We start from the raw sequence: 23,164 nt of genomic DNA on the forward strand, positions 1-23,164 counted from the left end.
ATTCCAATTAGTGCTGTTGTAGTAATTATTATTACTGTTAGTAGTAGTAGTAGTAGAAGTAGAAGTTCATTGATTTATGTATCACTGAACATATACAAGAATATATCTCAGAGGTTCACAACAAAATCCCAAGTACATCAATATACATTGTTATTATTATTATTATTATTATTATTATTATTATTATTATTATTATTATTTCTATACCACCTCATAGCTAAAGCTCTTTGAGCTGTTTACAAAAGATTGAAGCATTAAACAAGGGTCTCTACTTCCCTTGCTCAGCTTCGTCCATTTTCTTCTGCTGCCCCTTACGCCTGGAACGCTCTTCCAGAACAGCTGAGATCCACAAGTTCAATCGCAGCTTTTAAAGCTCAGCTAAAAACTTTTCTTTTTCCTAAAGCTTTTAAAACCTGATGTTGTTTGGACTTAATACTGTTAGTTTTACCCTACCCTGTGCCTGTTTACCCTACCCAGTGCCTGTTTGCATTCTCTTCCCCTCCTTATTGCTTTACTATGATTTTATTAGAATGTAAGCCTATGCAGCAGGGTCTTGCTATTTACTGTTTTACTCTGTACAGCACCATGTACATTGATGGTGCTATATAAATAATAATAATAATAATAATAATAATAATAATAATAATAATAATAATAATTAAAACCATAAAACAGACAACATACAAGGATGACATCCATTTAAAAACAACATCCAAGCTATGGCCACTCTCTCATCCTAGCCAATTGCCCCCCCCCTACCCCTCAGCTCTCACCAGAGGGATGGTTGGATCTCAGCTACACCAGCTATCCTTCACTCTTATCCTAGGATAGCACATACAACACATTCATATACACACTTGCCTGTGATGGGACAAGAACCTTCCCCATTTCCCTGCCATCAGCTAGCCAGCCAGCTTATATATCCCCTTCCCAGGAGGGGGACAGGTGGAGACAATGGCTGCTCAGTACCTAGGGGGGCTGATCCTGTGGGAAGCTGGAGTCAATCAGGCAGCAGTAAAAGGCAGAGTTGGTAGTGATGGTGGCAGCACCCATCCATCCCAGATGAATTTTAAACCTAAGAATTTTAAGATGTTGTGATTGTTATTTTAATATGGTTTGATTTGCTCTTTTAACTCAATCAGTCAATCAATCTTTATTTACAGTCAACAGACCACCATTACAACATATAAGTACAAAGATGTAATAAAAATACATGATGGTAAAGAAGAAGGGATACAAAATCTGTAAAAATGCTAATCAGTAGGCTTCAACTAATGATCAGACATCCATGAGTGGTCTAATGAGAATAGCCAGATACAAAAAAATAAATAAAAATATTTAGTGTTGTTTCCCGCCTCGATCCAGAGGGAGATGGTTCCTCTCTATTCGGCCCTGGTTAGGCCTCATCTAGAGTATTGCGTCCAGTTCTGGGCTCCACTATTCAAGAAGGATGCAGACAAGCCAGAGCGTGTTCAGAGGAGGGCAACCAGGATGATCAGGGGTCTGGAAACAAAGCCCTATGAAGAGAGAATGAAAGAACTAGGCATGTTTAGCCTGGAGAAGAGAAGATTGAGGGGAGACATGATAGCACTCTTCAAATACTTTATTTATTTATTTATTTATTTATTTATTTATTTATTTATTACATTTTTATACCGCCCAATAGCCGAAGCTCTTAAAAGGTTGTCACACAGAGGAGGGCCAGGATCTCTTCTCAATCCTCCCAGAGTGCAGGACATGGAATAACGGACTCAAGTTAAAAGAAGCCAGATTCCAGCTGGACATCAGGAAAAACTTCCTGATTGTTAGAGCAGTGCGATGGTGGAATCAGTTACGTAGGGAGGTTGTGGGCTCTCCCACACTAGAGGCCTTCAAGAGGCAGCTGGACAACCATCTGTCAGGGATGCTTTAGGGTGGATTCTGCATTGAGCAGGGGGTTGGACTCGATGGCCTTATAGGCCCCTTCCAACTCTGCTATTCTATGAATAATAATAATAATAATAATAATAATAATAATAATAATAATAATCCATTGTATATTGAAATATGTGCCCAGTTTAAGAACTGGGTAGATTAAAATTTGCAACTTTTATGTAAATGCAATAGAATTACAAAGGCAGAGATTTGGAAACTATGACAACCGAGAGTACTATATTCACTGGGTGGACAACCAACCAACATTAAAGGTTGCCACCAGTATTGAAACCTACCTGGATGAGAGCTGGAATTCATCAGATCTTGGCATGGCATAGATCTTTGCCTATTCACCTGTCCGTCCTTCTAGTGCTAAGCTGCTGTGTGAGATTTAGAAGACAAGGCATGTCTGGCCACAAAGATACCATAGTGAGCACAACAATAATATGCTGTCATAATTTGTACTGGACTTACATTTAGGAATAGATTATATTTCTAACAGATTTTCCCCACTTATTTATACCCATTTTTTTAATCGAGAACTGATTTGCAAAATTTGGAGAAATGAGATTGCGAAGGACAACTGAGTTTTGGTTTTCATTGTTCAACAGTGCAAATTAGGCAATTAAAATGTTAATTAGATGGATCTTGTCCCCTCCCTGTTTATTACACAGATTCCCACATCATGTTTGGCCCAGGTCACTGATTCAACACTTCTCAGTTACACCCTTTATCCCTTATTTGAATCACATCAAGTTAACTTCTTTTTTAAACAATATCATTGGGTGAGGTAAAGTCTCAATATTTCACTGTGATGGCAACATCTTATTCTCCTATATGAAACGCTCTGGCAAGGAGCCAATGTGCCACTTTAGGTAAACTCCAAATGCTTGTGAAACACTTCCCACCACCCTCTGGCTAGCATAGATTCAGAGAAAATTATTTCACACAGATGCCATGTCACAGAGTGAAACTCTCCTGAGAACCAGTGCATGTGCACTGGTGTTTAAGAAACAGACATTGAGACCATGGGTGTTAGAACTAGTTGCATCCTGTTTGTATCCTGGCTTATATTTACATCATTGTGCCTGTCTTCTTTGTTTCCCACAGTGTATATAAATATATTGTAATAGATTCTTCTATGGGGAAGGCATTCCTCCTCCCTTGATGGCACAGGTCTTGAAGGTCATGCAAACACTCACTTGAAGTAAGAAAAACCTGACTCCTTAGTCCCCTTCACACATGAAATACGCAATTATACTGGAGTATAATTGCTGCTAGCCCTCACCTTGGTGTCAGGTATGCTGTTTTCTCTGCTATGGAAAACACTGTTGGCATATCAGAACTGATGGATTCTATGTGTGAGTACCTGCTCATGCAAAAAACCAATAAGGTGAAGGTGACAAACTTGGCTTCATTGAAAGTATCTGGCAAATTCCTGGCTTGGAAATCCACAGTGAAGGTAACGATAACCAGGAAGCCCATAAAGCCCCCCCAAAGAGTGACCCTGTTCAGACAACTTGCTGCTTAACCACAAAATGGTTAGTGGAATGCATTCCATTAACAATCTTGTAGTTAAGCATCATGGTTTAGTGTGTTGTCTGAACCAGGCTATTAAAACATGATAGTTGAACCTTCATTGCACTTCAGTATAATATCTTCAGTTAATGAATTCATGTGAAAATCTGAGAATGGGGAAGAAGTTGCCACCAATATGGAACAAACAGTGGCTTGAAATAGAGAACAGGAAAGTACAATGGAGTTGGCCAGTCGATTCCCCATCCATTTCCTCGTTCTAGATCCTGGCTTGGTAGCCATGAAAGCTACAACTGCAATAGTAGTTTTGGCCAATACAAACTGTTACTGAGACGATGATGCCAAAAGCAATTTGTCATAGTAGACATGTCACCTTCTCAGGTCAGCCAATGAATAGGAAGATACAAAGGAAGGTGAGGAGGAGAGTGTAGGTGAGGTGTAGGTGATGCCCAAAGTAGTTTGTCAAAGTAGATATGTCACCTCATCAGGTTGGCCAATGAAAAGCAAAGTACAGAGGCAGCAGAGCAAGAAAGATATGAAAAGAGTATAGGTGATGTTCTGGTTGTTGGCTTTTAGAATAGGAGTGTCTTTATGCTTTATGAAGATCCCAGTTACTGAAACTGGGATGATGGAAAAGGAAAGAGCAAACATGGTCAAGCTGACCCCCAAAGGTTCTTCATAAGATAGGAAGCTTGTATAATTTGGAATGCATAAACTTTTGCCATGGTTTGGATAATGTTCTTCTGAGTAATGAAAACAGTTGTCCATGTCTGAGAGGGAAATTGATGTTCAATAGGATGTGACAACCATATTCATAGTAAAATTTATTTATTTATTTATTTATTTTATGACATTTATATACCGCTTCACAGCCGAAGCTCTCTGGGCGGTTTACAACAATGCAGAAATCAACATTCTATATCCCTCTTTTAGATTCATAGAATCATAGAATAGCAGAGTTGGAAGGGGCCTACAAGGCCATCGAGTCCAACCCCCTGCTCAATGCAGGAATCCACCCTAAAGCATCCCTGACAGATGGTTGTCCAGCTGCCTCTTGAATGCCTCTAGTGTAGGAGAGCCCACAACCTCTCTAGGTAGCTGATTCCATTGTCGCACTGCTCTAACAGTCAGGAAGTTTTTCCTGATGTCCAGCCGGAATCTGGCTTCCTTTAACTTGAGCCCGTTATTCCGTGTCCTGCACTCTGGGAGGATCAAGAAGAGATCCTGGCCCTCCTCTGTGTGACAACCTTTTAAGTATTTGAAGAGTGCTATCATGTCTCCCCTCAATCTTCTCTTCTCCAGGCTAAACATGCCCAGTTCTTTCAGTCTCTCTTCATAGGGCTTTGTTTCTAGACCTCTGATCATCCTGGTTGCCCTCTTCTGAACACGCTCCAGCTTGTCTGCATCCTTCTTGAATTGTGGAGCCCAGAACTGGACACAATACTCTAGATGAGGCCTAACCAGGGCCGAATAGAGAGGAACCAGTACCTCCCGTGATTTGGAAGCTATACTTCTATTAATGCAGCCCAAAATAGCATTTGCCTTTCTTGCAGCCATATCGCACTGTTGGCTCATATTCAGCTTGTGATCTACAACAATTCCAAGATCTTTCTCGTTTGTAGTATTGCTGAGCCAAGTGTCCCCCATCTTGTAACTGTGCATTTGGTTTCTATTCCCTAAATGTAGAACTTGGCATTTATCCCTATTAAATTTAATTCTGTTGTTTTCAGCCCAGCACTTCCGCCTATCAAGATCACTTTGAAGTTTGTTTCTGTCTTCCAGGGTATTAGCTATCCCACCCAATTTGGTGTCATCTGCAAATTTGATCAGCGTTCCCTGCACCTCCTCGTCCAAATCATTAATAAAAATGTTGAAGAGCACTGGGCCCAGGACTGAGCCCTGCGGCACCCCACTCGTTGCCTCTCCCCAGTTTGAGAAGGTTCCATTGATAAGTACTCTTTGAGTCCGATTCTGTAGCCAACTGTGGATCCACCTAATAGTTGTTCCATCTAGCCCACTTTTAGCTAGTTTGTTAATCAGAATGTCATGTGGTACTTTGTCAAAAGCTTTGCTGAAGTCAAGATATATGACGTCCACAGCATTCCCACAGTCCACAAGGGAGGTTATCCTATCAAAAAATGAGATCAAATTAGTCTGACAGGATTTGTTCCTGACAAATCCATGTTGGCTTCTAGTAATCACTGCATTGGTTTCAAGGTGTTTACAGATTGACTTCTTTATAATCTGCTCCAGAATTTTCCCAGGGATGGATGTCAGACTGACTGGTCTGTAGTTCCCAGGTTCCTCCTTTTTGCCCTTTTTGAAGATAGGGACAACGTTAGCCCTCCTCCAGTCATCCGGCACCTCACCCGTCTTCCATGATTTTGCAAAGATAATAGACAAAGGTTCTGAGAGTTCTTCCGCTAGCTCCTTCATTACTCTTGGATGCAGTTCATCGGGCCCTGGAGATTTGAACTCATTCAAGGAAATTAGGTGTTCTTTGACCATTTGTTTATCAATCTCAAACTGCAATCCTGCCCCCTCAACTTCTGCTTCACTTTTTCCAGGGGGGTCATAGACCCGCTTTTGGGAGAAGACCGAGGCAAAGTAGGAATTGAGCACTTCAGCCTTTTCTTTGTCATCTGTTATCAATTTGCCATCCTCATTAAGCAGCTGAACCACCATTTCTTTCCTCTGTCTTTTACTACTCACGTATCTGAAGAAAGCCTTTTTATTGCTTTTAGCATCCCTCGCTAATCTCAGCTCATTCACAGCTTTAGCCTTCCTGACGCCATTTCGGCACTTCTGCGCCACTTGTCTGTACTCTTCTTTTGTAGCCTGGCCTTCCTTCCACTTCCTATATGTATCCCTTTTTGTTTTCAGTTCATCAATAAGCTTTTTGTGGAGCCACATTGGTTTCCTCTGTTGTCTTCTATCTTTTCTCCTTGTTGGAATTGTTTGTAACTGTGCCTTTAAAATTTCATTTTTTAGATACTCCCACCCATCCTGCACTCCTTTTCTCTTTAGGCTCCCTTGCCACGGGACCTTACTTATTATAGTTCTGAGTTTATTAAAATCAGCTTTCCTAAAATCCAGAGTACATGTATGGCTACGCTCGACTTTTGTCTCCTTCATAATCAAGAATTCAAGTATGACGTGGTCACTTTCCCCCAGAGTTCCCGTAACTGCCACTTTATCCACTAAGTCATCCCTATTGGTCAATAACAAGTCAAGGATTGCCGATCCTCTAGTTCCTTCCACCACTTTCTGTAGGAGAAAGTTATCACCCATACATGACAGGAATTTCTTGGAAGGGCCGCTTTTGGCAGTAATGGTCTCCCAACAGATATCAGGGTAATTGAAGTCCCCCATCACTACTACATCACACTTCCTTGAAACACTGGTAATTTGTTTCTCAAAAGTTTCGTCCTCGTCTTCTCCTTGATTGGGTGGTCGGTAGTAGACTCCGATTATCATATTCTTTTTATTCCTAGCCCCATTTATTTTAATCCAGACGCTCTCGACGGGGCTCCCAATCTCATCCGCCTGTATTTCTGTGCAGGGATAGGTATTTTTAACATATAGTGCAACTCCACCTCCCTTTCTATTTCTTCTGTTCTTTTTGAACAAGTTATATCCTTCAATTGCTATATTCCAGTCATGGGAGTCATCCCACCAAGTTTCAGTTATACCTATCAAGTCGTATTTGCCTTCATGTAATAAGAGTTCAAGTTCATTCTGTTTGTTTCCTATGCTCTGGGCATTAGTATATAGACATCAAAGACCATGTGTTTTATAGTCTGGCTTTGTTCCTACCTTGTTGCAGACACTATTTTGGGACACTGTTGGAGCTGTTCTCTGTACTGTGGTGCATTGGCCTTCATCCATTGTTGCCTCAAAATTTACGTCTCCCACCCCCGTAAGATTCAGTTTAAAGCCCTCCTGATGAAGTTCTTCATGCTGTGGCCGAACTCATTCTTTCCAGCCCTTGTGAGGTGCAACCCATCCCTTGCCAGCAGTCCATGTTCCAAGTAGCGTAGCCCGTGGTCCCAGAATCCAAAGCTCTCACGACGGCACCACCTTCGAAGCCAGTCGTTCATCCGGAGTATTTTTCTTTCCCTTTCTAATCCTCTTCCAAGAACCGGGAGGATGGATGAGAAAACTACCTGGGCCCCAAAGTTCTTCAGTTTCCTTCCCAGAACTTCAAAGTCTGAAATGATTTCTTCATAGCTCTGCTTGGCGACATCATTTGTTCCCACATGGATGTATCATACCATTATATTTCCATGAACTCATACTCTTGGGTTGATCCGTAATGACGAAGGGTGAAGTGATCAAGTGAATATCAAGTGACTTCCCTTCATAGACCATGGATATTACAATTGTTCTTACTTTAATTAGTATATTGTCTGCATGATACACTGTGATACTTCTTTGTTTTGTTCTTTGACGTGTTATATTCAAGAACATATTAACATGAAGGTTATTTATTATTTATTGGAAGAATTTGCCCTCTCTCTTCAGCCAAAAAAGAAAGGAGAAAGAAAGAAAAGCAGAAAGAGTGTGTCAAAATTGCGTTATTTATGTGAAGCTTTTTAGATCATGCCTAAGACACATATTTAGAGCTAAATCTGGGGTCTATGGCCCATTCCAGTACCTACAAATTGATATCATAAAATTTTCAGCCTTTGCTAAAATTAGCTCCTTTTATGAACATGAATGGAAGTACAATGTTTTAGCTGGAATAATATTATTATAATTTAAAACACCTTGGTGCAAATGATTAGATGAAAATGAAATCAATGTGATGAAGTAGCAATGGGACTTGACAATGGCTTACATTATCCACAGGCAAACTAAAGGATTTCAGATTATTTAATGTTTTCATCTTAGTAGCTGCCTACATTGGATCTTAGGCCTCACCACATGAAATTTGAGGTGGGGAAAGCTGAATAAAACACTGTTAAGATGGGGGAAGACATCCATGGACACTATATTACTATCAATTTTAGTTAGACATAATTGCATTTAATCAAAAATAATGCAACAACTTTGTTTTGATGTTTAATGCTTGCAAAGGGATGTAGTGATGATGAACACATTAAATAGAAATTATGTGATAGAATCATATTCTTTACTTTGTTCCTTTCATTAGCTGATGCTTATTGTTCAAATCAGGCCTCAGCAAAATCACATAGCACTTGGGGCAAAAGATGCAGACCAGCAACCCAACACTGGAGGATAACATGGAGAAGATCTCCACAGCCACCATGAATTTCCCCTTGGTGCTCAAATAGGTTGGAACAAAAGAGAACCAAACACTGCAAAAGACCAACATGCTGAAGGTGATATACTTGGCTTCATTAAAACTGTCAGGTAACTTCCTGGCTAGGAAAGCCACAGTAAAGCTAATGATAGCCAGGAAAAATAGAAACCCCAAGACACAGTAAAACATGAGAGTGGAGCCTTCATTACATTCCAGTAGAATTTCTTCTGTCATTGAGTGCATGTCAAGATCTGGGAATGGGGGAGAGGTTCCTAGCCACACAATGCAAATAATGACTTGAATAAGTGAGCTGGAAAAAACAATGGCATTGGACAGTTGTTTGCCCACCCATTTCCTCATCCTGGATCCTGGCTTGGTAGCCATGAAAGCTAGAACCACAATTGTAGTTTTAGCCAAAACAGAAGAAACCGCCACTGAGAAGATGATGCCAAAAGCAATTTGTCGAAGGAGACATGTCATCTTCTCAGGTTGGCCAATGAATAGGAAGGTACAAAGGAAGGAGAGGAGGAGGGAGAGGAGGAGCGTGTAGGTGAGGTTCCGGTTGTTTGCTTTCACTATAGGAGTGTCCTGGTACTTAATGAAGATCCCAAGCACCAAAGCTGTGATGAACGAAATGGAAAGAGCAACAATGGCAAAAGTGATACCCAAAGGCTCTCCATAAGACAAAAACACTATATATTTTGGAATGCATAAATCCTGGACATTATTTGGAAACTGATCTTCTGGGCACTGAAAACAGTCATCCATGTCTGAAAAAGAAAACATAGCTTACAGTATATGGAAGCCTAAGAGGTCATCAGTGCTCAATATTATAACACTTTGTTGGAGGACTGCTAGGGTAAATTCTGAAATGCACTTTTAAAAGCTTCTCATACAGTTGTAATTCACTGGGAAATGCCAGGAGCATCTCAGAAGTTTGGACCTTCAAGAACAATGCTAAGCACTCCTTTAGTGACATGCTTTTGCAACCTTGAAAGGCAGCCAGCATGGTTTTCTCCAAACTAACTGCAAGGGGATGGGACAGGATTCCTTGGTTCAAAGTCAGACTGTTGTCTCTAAAGTTGGATCCAGGAATCCAAATTAACCTATGCCCCATTCCTTATCCTCTCTAGGGGGTCATAGGATAGTGATCACTTTACTACATTAAAGTGGAAAAACCCCGTAGACTCTTACTGGGTTTTCTACTTGCTGAGTAAAAAGATTAATAAGGGAACAATAAACATGCCTCCCCCATTCCTCCCTACCCCCTTTTTTTGCAGTTTCCATTGTGCAAAAATTCCCAATGTTCCATTTATGCAGCTAGTAAATAGTGATACAACATTACAGGAATATTTTGTTATCCCTTAAATGCAACAGCCCTTTGAGGACGATGTAGTGGGGGGTGGGGAGAGGCACAGGAGGTCAGAGGATGGTGACATCATGAAAAGGACCCACAAACTTCAGTGAGTAAAATTCTCTAAAGTCTCTAAAATTCAATCCAGGAATCCAAACTATCCTATGCCCTAGGACCTGCTACAGATGGCTACCCACCAGATGGCTACCCGCCAGAGGTAATCAATGCTAAATATTATAAATATTTGTTTGAGTACTGCTATGGCAAATTCTGAAATGCACATTTATAAGCTTCTCATGCAGTTGTAATACACTGGGAAACAGTAGGCGCATCTCAGAATTTTGGACCTCAAGAACAACAGTAAGTGACATGCATTTGTGAGCTCATATAGGAAGCCAGCATGGTTCTCCCAAAGGCAACTGCAACAGGGTGGGCCAAGAAGCTCGGATTACAGGGTCCAAAGTCAGACTGCTGTCTCTAAATCTGGTTTCAGGATTCCAAACTATTTCGGATTCCAAACTATCCCCTGATCCTCTCTAGGGGCCGTAGGATTGCTCTCTAAGGACTTCTCTACACTGGGGGGGGGGGAACAAACCCTTACCAGGTTTTTGACCAACAGAGTAGAACATTCCCTTAGTGACATGCGTTTGTTTGTTGCATACGGACCATTCTGTTTAAATTTTAAGTGTATAAATTTGTGTTAAGATTAAATACATATTGTATGAACACATGATTTTACATACACTGGGATACATCAGGAGCATCTCAGAATTTTGGACCTCAGAGAAAAATGCTAAGCACTCCCTGAGTGACATGCTTTTGCAACCTTGAAAGACAGACAGCATGGTTCTCTCCAAACTAACTGAAAGGGGGTGGGGCAGGATTCCTGGTCCAAAGTCAGACTGCTGTCTCTAAAATTCAATCCAGGAATCTAAACTATCCTACGCTCTAAGACCTGCTACAGATGGCTACCCACCAGGCCCATCATGATCTTGATCTATCCCTGACAACAAGTAACCATTTTATTGTTTCATTCATTAAATGCAACTTACCCGTCTGGTTTGATATCTTCCCTTTAGGGCATGGAAGACAATCATAGCAACAAAATGGCTCCCCTTCTCTCCTGGTCTTACTATAACCAAAATGACAGTTGTCATTGCACATGGAGAGAGGTCTTTCCTGTGCATGAATGAAAGAACCAGTTCCATTAATATTCAGAAGGAAATATTTTCAGATATATTTATTTATTACATTTTTATACTGCCCAATACCCAAAGCTCCCTGGATGGTACACAGAAGAATAAAATAGAGCATGATGAACATGTAATATAAACCCTTAAAAGATTAAAACAAAATAAAACCAGAGTAAGAACCACTGGCACGGAAAAGATATTAAAACAAAGTAACACATTAAAAAAACAACTGAAGGCCTAAAACAAGACTAAAAAGCCTGTGGGGTAAAAGGGATTCAACAGGTGACATAAAGACCACAATGTAGGAGCTAAGTGTGTATATATAGGGAGGGCATTCTACCACTGGAGTGCCACCACTGAAAAAGGCCCTCTTGGAACTGGCCTTCCAAGTTGGCACGGAATGGCTACACTGCAGTACCTCCACCACCCAGCTCAGATAGCTTATTTATTTATTTATTTATTATTTATTTATTAAATTTTTATACTCACCCACATCCGATTCATCAGACACTCATCCCTCCGCCACCACCATCTGCCCATGTTTGCATTGATGCGAGCTTCTATTGAGGCTTGTCAAGTGTCCAATGACATCGCCAGCCTGTCCACTCTTGTCTCGAGCCACCATTTAGTGCAATGATGGAGGATTTGGGAACTAGGCATTTTCCCTGTTGCATAAATGGGGCTTTTACAGCTGCCATTTACATGATGGGGAAAATAGGTAATTTCCAGAGCCGTTGTTGCACAAACATTGGCTTTGGATGAGAGCAGATGGCTGATCAGTGCTCATCAGGCTGCATTGTCCTATGAATGCATCACGGGCTCTGAACTGCATCTGGGGTGTGTGGATGTTAGGGAGTCTGTTGGACTCCTGTACTCAGTTGGGTGCCCACAACAACCCTGTACAACCCTGGAAAAGTAGGGTTCTACAACTTGGAGGAAGTCTACATGCACAGCTAGTGCCCCCTGCATAATAGGTTATTCATCCAACTCTTGGAGGGTGTCAGGGACAGCAATAGGAGGGAAGAACTACTGGGCTGTTTTTTTAGGATTCCTCTCACATATGTTGATTAAACTCAACCAGCACCAGCCTGAATAGCTGGTGTTATTTAATGTCTCAACACGGTACCACCTTTGGAACACTGAGGGAAAGACTTGGAATGTGTACATTCCCTACCTGCTTGAATCTGCTGGGCCATACAATGGCATCCTCATTAATGAACACTTTGGATGAGAAAGGCTTCGGGTCTACCCTTCCAACTTTGACTTTCAGAAAGGACTGGTTTGGGAATGTCACCCAGTTGATGATGTCAAATCCAGGTATTATTTCCCCATTCTCATCAAAGGAGACATTTTCACCAGCACGGTTCTTGAATGAGGTACTTCTCAGAAACTGGTGGAGCTAAATGGAGATGAAAGGAAATAATATTATAATATATCCTGTATGGTAAACCTTCACACTTCAGAATGATGATTAAGAGACCATTTATAACACAGTCCCATCCATGTCCATGAATACATAAGTCTCAAGGAGTTCAACTGCGCTTACTCCCAGGTAAACAGTTGTATTTTGCATCCTTCAAAGCTGTATATTGTCTGACAGTAATTAAGCTTTTAGTTGAAATTCTCAGAGTCAATTACAAAAGAAAGAAAGAAAGAAAGAAAGAAAGAAAGAAAGAAAGAAAGAAAAGGAAACCCTCCTCATCCTCCTCAACATTAAGACAGAGTGGCAATAAAAAGAGGGGGTGTCACCTGGTGCTGAAAAGTAAGTTGACTCAGCACCAGGTGATCCTCCCCCAAAGGAGTATTTCCAAAGTTGGAGCACTATAACTCAAAAGTCCAAGCTGAGAGAAGACCATGACTTTCTCAGCACATATTGTAGAAAGGACTCAGATGACATTGGGATAAGCCATCCAAGTCAGGTGGCTCCTATGTGTGCCTATTGTCATCATGACTGGCAGAGCAATTAGATCCTACTACACACCCCTGTCTTAGTGAGAACTTCCAGCCATAAGACATACCTGCCATGGCTCTGTGTACATAAGAGTTTGTCTCACGCCTTCCATCTTTACTCTCCGTTTTGATTTCAATGAATACATGGTGTGCAACGCATGGGCCACAGCATAGACTGCATTGTAGATGCTGTAACTGTGGCCACTCATGCTCATATCAAAAACAGACCCAGGAAGAGTCTCCAGTTTCTCCTCCCCAGTGCAGGCTCCCCCGTTTTCCTTGTCTAATGAACAGTTAAATGCCTCCTCCCAAAAGCTCTTTATGAATCCATCTTCTTTTTCATGGGCAGGATTTCTTAACTGAAGAAATTCCTGGAATCCTCGAACCTCCTTTGACTCAATTGCAAAGGCTATAGCACCATGGACGAAATGCATATCCCAAGTTCTTTGAAACCCAGTTGAAGTGAAATCCATCTCAGCTGTCATAATCCAAACTTTGCTCTTGATGGGTATACCATCAAATTTAGAGAGGTGGAACAGCATTCTTAAAACACTGAAGGTCTGAATTTCACCATGAATTAGCAAAGCATTGGCAGTGCATCCCGTGACAACATTGGATGTTTCAAACCACTCTTCCACCGTTTTAGCAATGCTACCTGAAAAAGATATTTTGGGGATCCTTTCTAAGAATTCAAAACAGATCCCATGCTGTGAAAATCTGGGAAGCACATTCCGTACAAACATTTCTCCATTGTCATCATGTAGAAGAATCCCTATCCAGAACCATCTGAAATGCAGCAGGAACTTAACAATCCCCATATTCTGTTCGATCCCATCTGGGAACATCCGGTGGGAGAAAGTGGCTTGAGTTTTGTCATTCATCACTGGAACAGAGCCATATATGAGCTTAAGCAAAAAGTATAATGAGAAGAGAAAAGAGACATACTTGCTGAAAAGGTTGCCCAATGGCACAGTTTTAACTCTTCATCTTTAATTTGAATTTTGTTAACCCTTAAAAATTACTAGGACATCTTGGCATCTGCAGCAAGAGTTTCTGGAGTATTCTCACTGCCTAATAGTACATGGAATGGAATCCTACTCTGTGCTTAGGTAAAGCTTAACCACAATAGGGATGAACAGCTTCCTCTTTCTTCAGATGCTGAAGAAAGAGGAAGTAAACAAAGACCATGTGGCCCATTCAACAGACATTTTTATCAGACTGGTTTTCCTGCACACAGCAGGAAATATTTGCACATTTCACTGTAGGAGAAAAAAAATCTGATTTTCTGGGGTCTTTTTTCTTTTCTTTTTAATGGGAGCATAACCAGAAGGAGCAGGAGTCATGCAGAAGGTGGATGGTGTCATTAAAAGGACCTGAAAAAAATCATGAGTGTCCAGTAATGAGTGGGCTATAAAATGCTCATCTGATGATGCTCCTAGATGTGTCCGTTCAAAGGAATTGACTCAGGAAATCTGTGCAACTGAAGCTATCAAGCAACTGCAGCTACCATTCCATGTTACATGGATCCAACTGGCAAGCAATACCATCCACCCTCATAGAATGAAAAAAGTTGGAATGGACCTTGAAGGTCAACTAGTCCAAACCCCTTGCCACAAGTAACACATCTGAAAGCATCAGGAACATAGGAATACAGGAAGCTGCTACATACTGAGTCAGTCCTTTGGTCCATCTAGCTCAGTATTGTCAACACTGACTGACAGCTGCCCTGGAGATGCCGGGTTTGAAACAGAGACCTTCTGAATTCAATCAGATGATCTACCACTGAGCCATGGGGCCTCCTCTTTCACTTCAGCCAGTTGAGGCTGCAATACTGTACCCATTTACCCAGGAATAAGCTACAACAAATTCAATGGATCCTACTGCTTAGACATCTATAGGATTATATTATTTATTATATTTATATACCATCCCATAGCTGAAGCTCTCTGGGCAGTTTACATTACATGCAGGGCTTTTGTTTCAGGATTACAAAACTAACCAAAAAGTTTTTTTGTTTTTTTTTATGGGGGGGAAGGGGGAGTGAAGAAGAATGCTTAACTTGTAGCTTATCCTACAACAGGCAGGGGGTTGACTAGATGAGCTTCAGGATCCCCTCCAGTCTACTGTTCTATGTTCTATGTTCTCCATGAGCCCCTGCCAAAGGAAGTGAGGCAGGTGGCTACCAGGAGGAGGGCCTTCTCTGCTGTGGCACCCCAGGTGTGGAATGAGCTCCCTAAGGAGGTTCGCTTGGCACCTACATTATATGCTTTTAGACGCCAGGTGAAGACCTTTTTATTCTCCCAGCATTTTAACAGTCTATAAATAAATTTCAACTTGGTGTTTTAAATTTGTAATTTTGCCTTGCTGCTGTTTTTATCTGGTTGAGCTTTTATATTGTATTTTATATTATGGTTTTATACTGTTGTTTTATACCTTGAATGGTTTTAATTTTTGTGAACCTCCCAGAGAGCTTCAGCTATTGGGTGATATAGAAATGTAATAAATAAATAAATAAATAAATAAATAATGGTATTGGTTGCCAGTTGGCTACTTCTAACTAGTGATTGGCAAACTTACTCTGATTGAATTTGTTATTTAATCAGAAAGTAACCAAACAAAAAGTTCTCCCATGTAACCTCATAGGAGAATTCACTTTTATTATGAAATCTTGTACCATGTATATGTTGTTGTTTTGCAAACACACAATGAATCTTGATCAAGATGAATCTTGGGAGCTATATTTTGAGTGGGGCATAGCCTCATGTGTCATCACATTATGTGCCCTCTTTCTGATCAGTTGTTGATCACCAGTATGAAAAATCCTCATGTTCAGAGTCAGAGCTACAACAGAAGATGAGGGAAGGAGCTAATGAGGAAGCAGCTTCTCTAACCCCACACAGAATTCATAAGGGCTCCATTCAGAAGACACCTTAAACCATGGCTTTTAAGCACAGTGGGTAAGCAAGAAAGCTGAGCTGTGTTCAGAAGACACCTTAAACCATGGCTTTATCCATGGTGAATAAAGCAAAAAGACTTATTAACCATGGTTAAAACCATGGTTTAAGGTGTCTTCTGAACATGGCCTGGCTTTCTGGCTTAACCACTGTGGTTAAAGCCATGGTTTAAGGTGTCTTCTGAATTGGCCCATGGTCTCTTTTGTGCAAGATCTTCAGAGAGCGCTTCCATGTTTGCAATTTTCTGGGCATGAACTGGAGTGAGGGAATACACTGCCCTCCACATGCTTCTGCTTTTAATCAACAACTTATAATGGGCTGGAGCACAACTTGTTGAGCATGCTGTATGAACCAGAGCACTGGGTTATTCAGGGGCAAAACAATCCAGTGTTTAACCCATGGTTTGCCATAGGGTTACTATTGGGTTGTTTAGCCTCTAAATAATTCAGTGCTCTGGTTTCACATCTCTATTTATTTATTTATTTATTTATTTTTATACCACCCAATAGCCAAAGCTCTCTGGGCAGTTCACAAAAAATAAAACCATAATAAAACAACCAACAGTTTAAAAACACAATTACAAAATACAGTATAAAAAGCACAACCAGGATAAAACCACACAGCAGAAATTGATATAAGATTAAAATACAGAGTTAGAACAGTAAAATTTAAATTTAAGTTAAAATTAAGTGTTAGAATACTGAGAGAATAAAAAAGGTCTTCAGCTGGCGATGAAAGGAGTACAGTGTAGGCGCCAGGTGGACCTCTCTGGGGAGCTCATTCCACAGCCGGGGTGCCACAGTGGAGAAAGCATGTCATACTCAAAAACCTTTGAAGTGGCCAATCACAGGTTGTAGATTAAAAGTGGATGTGAGGAGTGTGCTGGAGGTGGCATGCTCACTTGCTCCCACTAATGCCTGGCAAATCATGGGTCAATTAACCCACAGTAGTGTATTGTGTGTGAACCAGGTCACTGTTACCAGTTTGGGTATGCAGTGGATCATTACTATACCATGACATTTGCATATTGTCCAAATGATTATTTACCAATATTTCAGATCTTGAGTGAACATGGAAAATCATTAACACTACATGTTAAATTGAAAGATTTTTTTTGGGGGGGGGGCCTTTGTTTGGTTTATTGAGTGGTAAGACTAGTTTCGTGCCTCACATGGATCAAGAATTGCTGAATGGACAGCATCTCACCATTTTCACAGGCCATCTAACATGTGTATGACAACAATATCTCTATCACCTATCATACATGGACATGAACTTTTTTAAAAAACTACTTTGTTAGTGCTTCATTAGCAACACCCCATAAAGACCTATAATGAGACTTGCCACTTTCTATCTTCAAACCACATGACAGCATTTCAGAGGGAAGGGAGGTGTGGTTTGTTGAACTCCCCTTGCTCTGTTCATAACATGTACCTGTGGAATCTTGTAGATGCCCAGTGTGGTTGCCATGTGGAGGCAGACTTCAGAGTTCGGTCCCCCAATGAGTCCTACAAGAACGTTGTGGATGTCACATTTGTAGTTAGGGATGAATTTGTTCCGTGTGGAGAGAAGTTCCATTGAGGCAAGGAAAGTCCAGCTCGCAAGGAAAAGGCTATTATAGATGTTGAAGCCCAAACTGACGTTGGGCAAGATCTGAGGATTTTCATTAATCTCCTTTACTGCAAATACCAAGGCCAGGATGTATTGGTAGTTGTGAGTCAATATCCTACAATGAAAGTGTCATGACGTGTCATGGAACATTGGCTTTAGAATATGACATACTCTGAAGTGTTGGGTCCAGACATCATAATACTCAGAGTAGACAGATAATATATTTTATAAATATATGTTTTACTAACTGTGCAGAAATATTGACAAAGCTACCTGGAAGTGCATTTGAGAAATACTAGGTAGCACACTCAAACCCACAACCAACAACTTTCAAAACTATGCTCCAAACTCACAGTCTTGGGTTGATATATGCAAGGATGGTAAATTACTGGTGTAGAATAAATAACTTAACTGAAGAAAGACTCTCAAAGATTTGTCTGGAGGAACAAAACAAAAGTCCACTGTGCAAGGCACTTTTGGCTTAAGAAACTTTTTAAACTCCTTCCAAACTTTGGATTTTCTCACCAGACACTCAATCCAACACTGACAGCTAACAGAAATATTTTCAAACAAAAAGTGTTGGATGTAGGAGCGCAAAATGATATAACAGTGCTCACATTCTTAAAAACAGAGGAATGGTTAGCTAGCACTAAACATCTGCACAAATTTGAGAAATATCTATCAGTACCCATGAAAATGGAACACTGGAAAGCTCTTATAAGTTTAAGATTTAAACAAATAGATACTATTATGAAATGGGGGAGATTCCATGGCAGAAGACAGGTTGTGTGTTTGTGGTGAGCCAGTGCCAGAGGACATAGTACATTATGTATTTGACTGTCGACATAAAAAAGGTCATTTAGAGCCTGTTTTAAAGAAAGTAAAATACAGGGGTGTTAAGGAAAAACTGAGTTATTTATTACATTCAACCAACCCATATGTGACTCAGGGGGTTGCACTATTTGCAGCAAAAGAGGAATCTGTTGGAATCCCAATCTTATTGACATCTTATCTCCATTTTATGCACAGCCTGTGTTTAGCTCTGTTCAGGTGTAAAACACCCACCGACCCACACATCTGGGATTAATAAAATAAACACATAACTCTAGCCTTAAAAAAGAAATGTGTGTGAAAATAAAGACAATCCATATCGTACCTTTCTCAATACAGGAGGTGTTGCAAATAACTTGAAGCCAAACACCGGAAGAATAGATGCACCCAGGAACAATTTCTCCCAAATTCATATTCTCATGCCTTTATATATTTTAAATCTAAAGTTCTTTCTTTGCTGAATATGGAAAACTTCATGAATTTCAGTTCATTCTTCTCAGAAACAAACTGAAATTAAACTATCACCCATCTGCACCAGCAAAAAAAAAAGTAAATTCAGCTATTCCCAGAGTGAAGAGGACCATGATGTACCTATTAGACAGATAGCTCTTAAAGAAGAGGAACTTGCCAGGAGAAAAATGAGGCAGCAATTTTAGTTTGAAAGCACAGTGATTCAAACCCAGACATTTAAGAGCAAAACACATGATGTCCTGGGCCTGAATTGACAAATCTGTCAATTTCAGTTTCTCCTGCATTCATTTAATTTTTTTATTATTTATGTCCTGAATTTGGAAAAGTAATCAACCTGCAATGAAATGGAATTCTCACCCATCCCTAATTGCACAATTATTTTTATGTTTGAAACAGTGAAGAAAGTTCTTATTCTGCAGATCTGTTGTGTCATCAGTTCCAAGAAACATTAGACCACGTAACAGAAGGATATAAAATTCTGGCAGAAATGGACTATATCGACAGATACAATAAACCTGCAAAAATAATTCACCAACAACTGACCATCAATTCAACCTCATCAAATGATCTACACCATACTATACACACTCACCTCAAACAATTTTGGGAAATGGAGAACATAAAATATACTAGGACAGAACAATTCATATGGGCAAGACAATGCTTTGCAATCAACTAGACATAACAGTTATAGACCAAAAAAAATAAAACCCACCTCATTGACACAGCAATGCTGAATGACAAAAATTGTAGAAAAGGAAGAGGAAAAGAGAGAATAATATACACCACTGACTATTGAAGTTAAAGAACTATGGCAAACAGAAAAGGTCACAATTATCTTATTAGTCATGTCAGTTACCGGCATCACATCAAAAAACCTTACAGAAACCCTTCAGAAACTGGGTCCACCGAAATACATCCACACCAACTTCTAGAGAGGAGTCAAACTTAAAATATGTTCAATAGTCAGGAAATTCCAGAATCAGTAAAAGACAGCAAGACCTGGGAAAGGCTGTCATGTCCATCTAGGAAACTTCCCATGAACGAGAAAAGAGATGATGATGATGATGATGATGATGATGATGATGATGATGATGGAGGTATAGTGTCAGATATTTTCCAGACAAGTGAAGCAAAAACCACTTGGGGCAAATTGTCTGAGAATATTATCTGGACAGATGCATTATATGATTAAAACTATCAACTACTCACACAAGGTCTTCAAAGAGTTCCTGAGAGGGCTGCTTTTCAAAGGTAATTGGAGCAGAAAACATGTAGATCAGAGAAATAATGCCACCAGTGATGAAGTCTCCTGGTTGATAGTACTTGTGAAGAATGGGAAGAGGCTCACTAATGGTGCATTTAGCACTAGGGACTTTGCACAGCACCTGAGGCAGTAGCACCAATACTGCCATCGCCACCACCAGAAATATGACTGTCTTCCAAGATAATCTTCCTTCTTTGCTCCCATTTGCCATTTCCAACATTGACATTTGAAAGCCTGGAATGGCTGCTCACTTGGCTGATCAGTGTCAGGAATTGGACTGATGAGGCTCTACAAGCCTCTGACCCCCAGGTACAGAAGGCACACAGGTTATTAATAGCATTTCCCCCTCTTATTTTGTAATTTCCACAGTGGTTACTGAAATTACTTAGGGAGCTTAAGAAGTAGAATTATTATGGTTATTTGATAATTATAGCGGAGATATAATTATCTACTTGGAGTTACACTTTCTCTCAAACTTTTCAGAATATAGCATGTTGACCACATCTTAGCAGAAGTCTTCTCCAGGTATTCAAATCCAGTCTTTTAGGAGCTAAATATTCAAGGCTCTGGTCTAGTTGAATGATTCTATCAGTTTTAGCTTCTCCCACAGTGATTTTCTCCCCAAATCTAAATTTCTTTCCATCCCTTTGTTTCTTATGTTGCTTTTATTATATGCTTCAATTTCATTCCAATCAGTGCTGTTGTATTATGGCTCTGTTAACTAAGAACCCCGCAATTTAAAATATTTTCCAAACATATGCCAAAGTTTTGTGCTAGTTTTGTGCCATTTTGTGCCACAAACCCCGAGTTTTGTGCCACCCCATGAAGCCCAGAAATTACATATCCTTAGGTGTGGTCTCGTGAATGGGAAAAGATTCACATTCTCAGATCTACTCCAAACTGGTGCCAAAAATGAGGGCTTGTTTTGTGCCATTATGTGCTGCAAACCCCGAGTTTTGTGCTGCATCCTGAAGTGTGAAAACTACATACCTTTGGTGTGGTCTGGTGAATGGGGGGGGGGAATTCACTTTCTTGGATCCACTCAAAACCAGTGCAAATGTTTTGTGCTAGTTTTGTGCTGCTTTGTGCCACAAACCCTGAGTTTTGTACCACCCCAGGAAACACAGAAATGACATACCCTTAGTGTAACCTCCTCCAGAATAGGCTGAATACTGTCCATCCAGACAGAAGAACCACCCACTAACAGCATCTCAGTCTTGTTTGGATTGAGTTTCAGTTTATTAACCCCATCCAGCCCATTGTCACAACCAGACACTGGTTCAGCACATCCACAGTGTCACTGAAGATGAGAAGAAGTAGAGCTTCGTAATATTAGCATACTGATGACAACACAATTCAAAACTCTGCATGACTGCACAAAATGGTTTCATGTAGATGTTGAACAGCATGGGGGAGAAAACTGACCCCCTGTGGAACCACATGCTGGAGAAGCCACAGTCCCAAACAATGTTCCCCAAGCACCTCCTTCTGAAGTCAACCCGCCAGAAGGTGGTGCTTTCAAGATATTTTAATATATATTTCAATATATGTTAAAATACATCAAAAATAGCTGAAATATTTATATAAAACATTGATGAAATCGTATTCACTCAGGGAAGGCCTAGGTAAAGAAATGGGTCTTCAACTTGTGACTAAGCACGATAAATTTTGGGACCCCTGAATACCAGAAGGGAGATCCTTCCATAAATTGGGTGCCACTATCGAGAAGATGGCAATCTGCAAGTCATGCTGCAACCAGCAAGGCTTCCTCTGAGGAATGTATTGCTCAAAAGGTCTATATTGGGGGGAATCTGATCTACCTGATTCCCATCTATCTGACTTTTCACACTCACAAGCACTTCCTATATCAGCCCACAGGCTATTCAACCCACAGACCCACACATTTAGCTTCCAAGTGAACTAGTCGTCACCCCCAATCTGGTTCTTGTCACAGGTTCTGATTGATTTAAATACTGTTCTTGTGTGTTGATTTGCACACAATTATTTTACCAAATTACTTGCTCCAATTGTAGGGTGTACATTTGAAAGAACTTGCTGGCTGAATGATTTCCCCATTATTTTGAAGAATCTTGTGTGGGTGGACTATTGAGTCCCTAATTCTTGTATGTTTAAAACACAGAGGAATTCATCAGCCTTCAGCAATCAGAATGTTTTTTAAAGAACATGTTATACTGTCAAAACTGTAAAGTGCTGGTAATTTGGTGGGCCTGTAGTACTTGAAAATTCAGAAGGATGACTACTAGGGGTGTGCACGGACCCCCCGCTCCGCTTCACTTGCAGATCTGCCATTTTCCAGATCAGGCCGCTCCGCCCTGCCCCCGCTCCGCCCACTTCCGCTCCGCTCCGCCCGGAGCTCCGGATCCGGATCCGGAGCTCCGTTTCCCCCCCCCATAGGCTTGCATTGAAAGCTAAAAAATTATACAACTTTTTTTCTGTTCAAGTTAGAAACCTCATGTTTGGCACCATGACACCTCATGGGGATATACACACGCACACCAAGTTTCAAAGCAATCCCATCATCCCCTGATTTTTGGCGAATTTTTGAAAATCAGGCACCCCACACACAACATCCCTGCGAGGTGGGCAGGGGAGGAGGGAGGGAAGGCAGGCAGGCATGCAGCTGGCATTTCTGGGGGCATAAGGAAGTGAGCCAAGGATAAGCCAGTAATGCATATAAAATGGAATAAATCAATCAATAAACAAAGGAGGGGTGGAATTAAAAGCAGCAGTGTTGCTCAATAAACAGCAAGAAGAATTTTTTTAAAAAGGCTATATCTGTCTTTTACCAGCAATAGG

At 40.6% G+C, this 23,164-nt stretch overlaps 1 protein-coding gene across 1 annotated transcript; it reads right to left on the bottom strand.

The window, feature by feature from the left end:
- Positions 1-8,584: 8,584 nt before the first annotated feature.
- LOC134405770 (vomeronasal type-2 receptor 26-like) lies at positions 8,585-20,495 on the bottom strand. Its single transcript, XM_063137025.1, has 6 exons — positions 20,293-20,495; positions 17,602-17,779; positions 13,282-14,118; positions 12,438-12,662; positions 11,123-11,249; positions 8,585-9,486 (listed from the first exon to the last, which is right to left on the bottom strand). Exons 1-6 carry the CDS (start codon positions 20,493-20,495, stop codon positions 8,585-8,587), a joined length of 2,472 nt encoding a protein of 823 aa, XP_062993095.1.
- Positions 20,496-23,164: the final 2,669 nt, after the last annotated feature.

The sequence above is a fragment of the Elgaria multicarinata genome, chromosome 11 (genome assembly GCF_023053635.1).
Source record: "Elgaria multicarinata webbii isolate HBS135686 ecotype San Diego chromosome 11, rElgMul1.1.pri, whole genome shotgun sequence".
Taxonomy (NCBI): domain Eukaryota; kingdom Metazoa; phylum Chordata; class Lepidosauria; order Squamata; family Anguidae; genus Elgaria; species Elgaria multicarinata.

What these genes read in the sequence shown, in the direction of transcription:
- LOC134405770 (XM_063137025.1), bottom strand. Translation starts at nt 20,495, where the DNA reads ATGGCAGTATTGGTGCTACTGCCTCAGGTGCTGTGCAAAGTCCCTAGT. An exon ending in GAACTCTTTGAAGACCTTGT is followed by an intron (nt 17,780 to 20,292) that starts GTGAGTAGTTGA and finishes CATCTATAATAG; the next exon opens with CCTTTTCCTTGCGAGCTGGA. An exon ending in GCATCTACAAGATTCCACAG is followed by an intron (nt 14,119 to 17,601) that starts GTACATGTTATG and finishes TTTTTGCTTAAG; the next exon opens with CTCATATATGGCTCTGTTCC.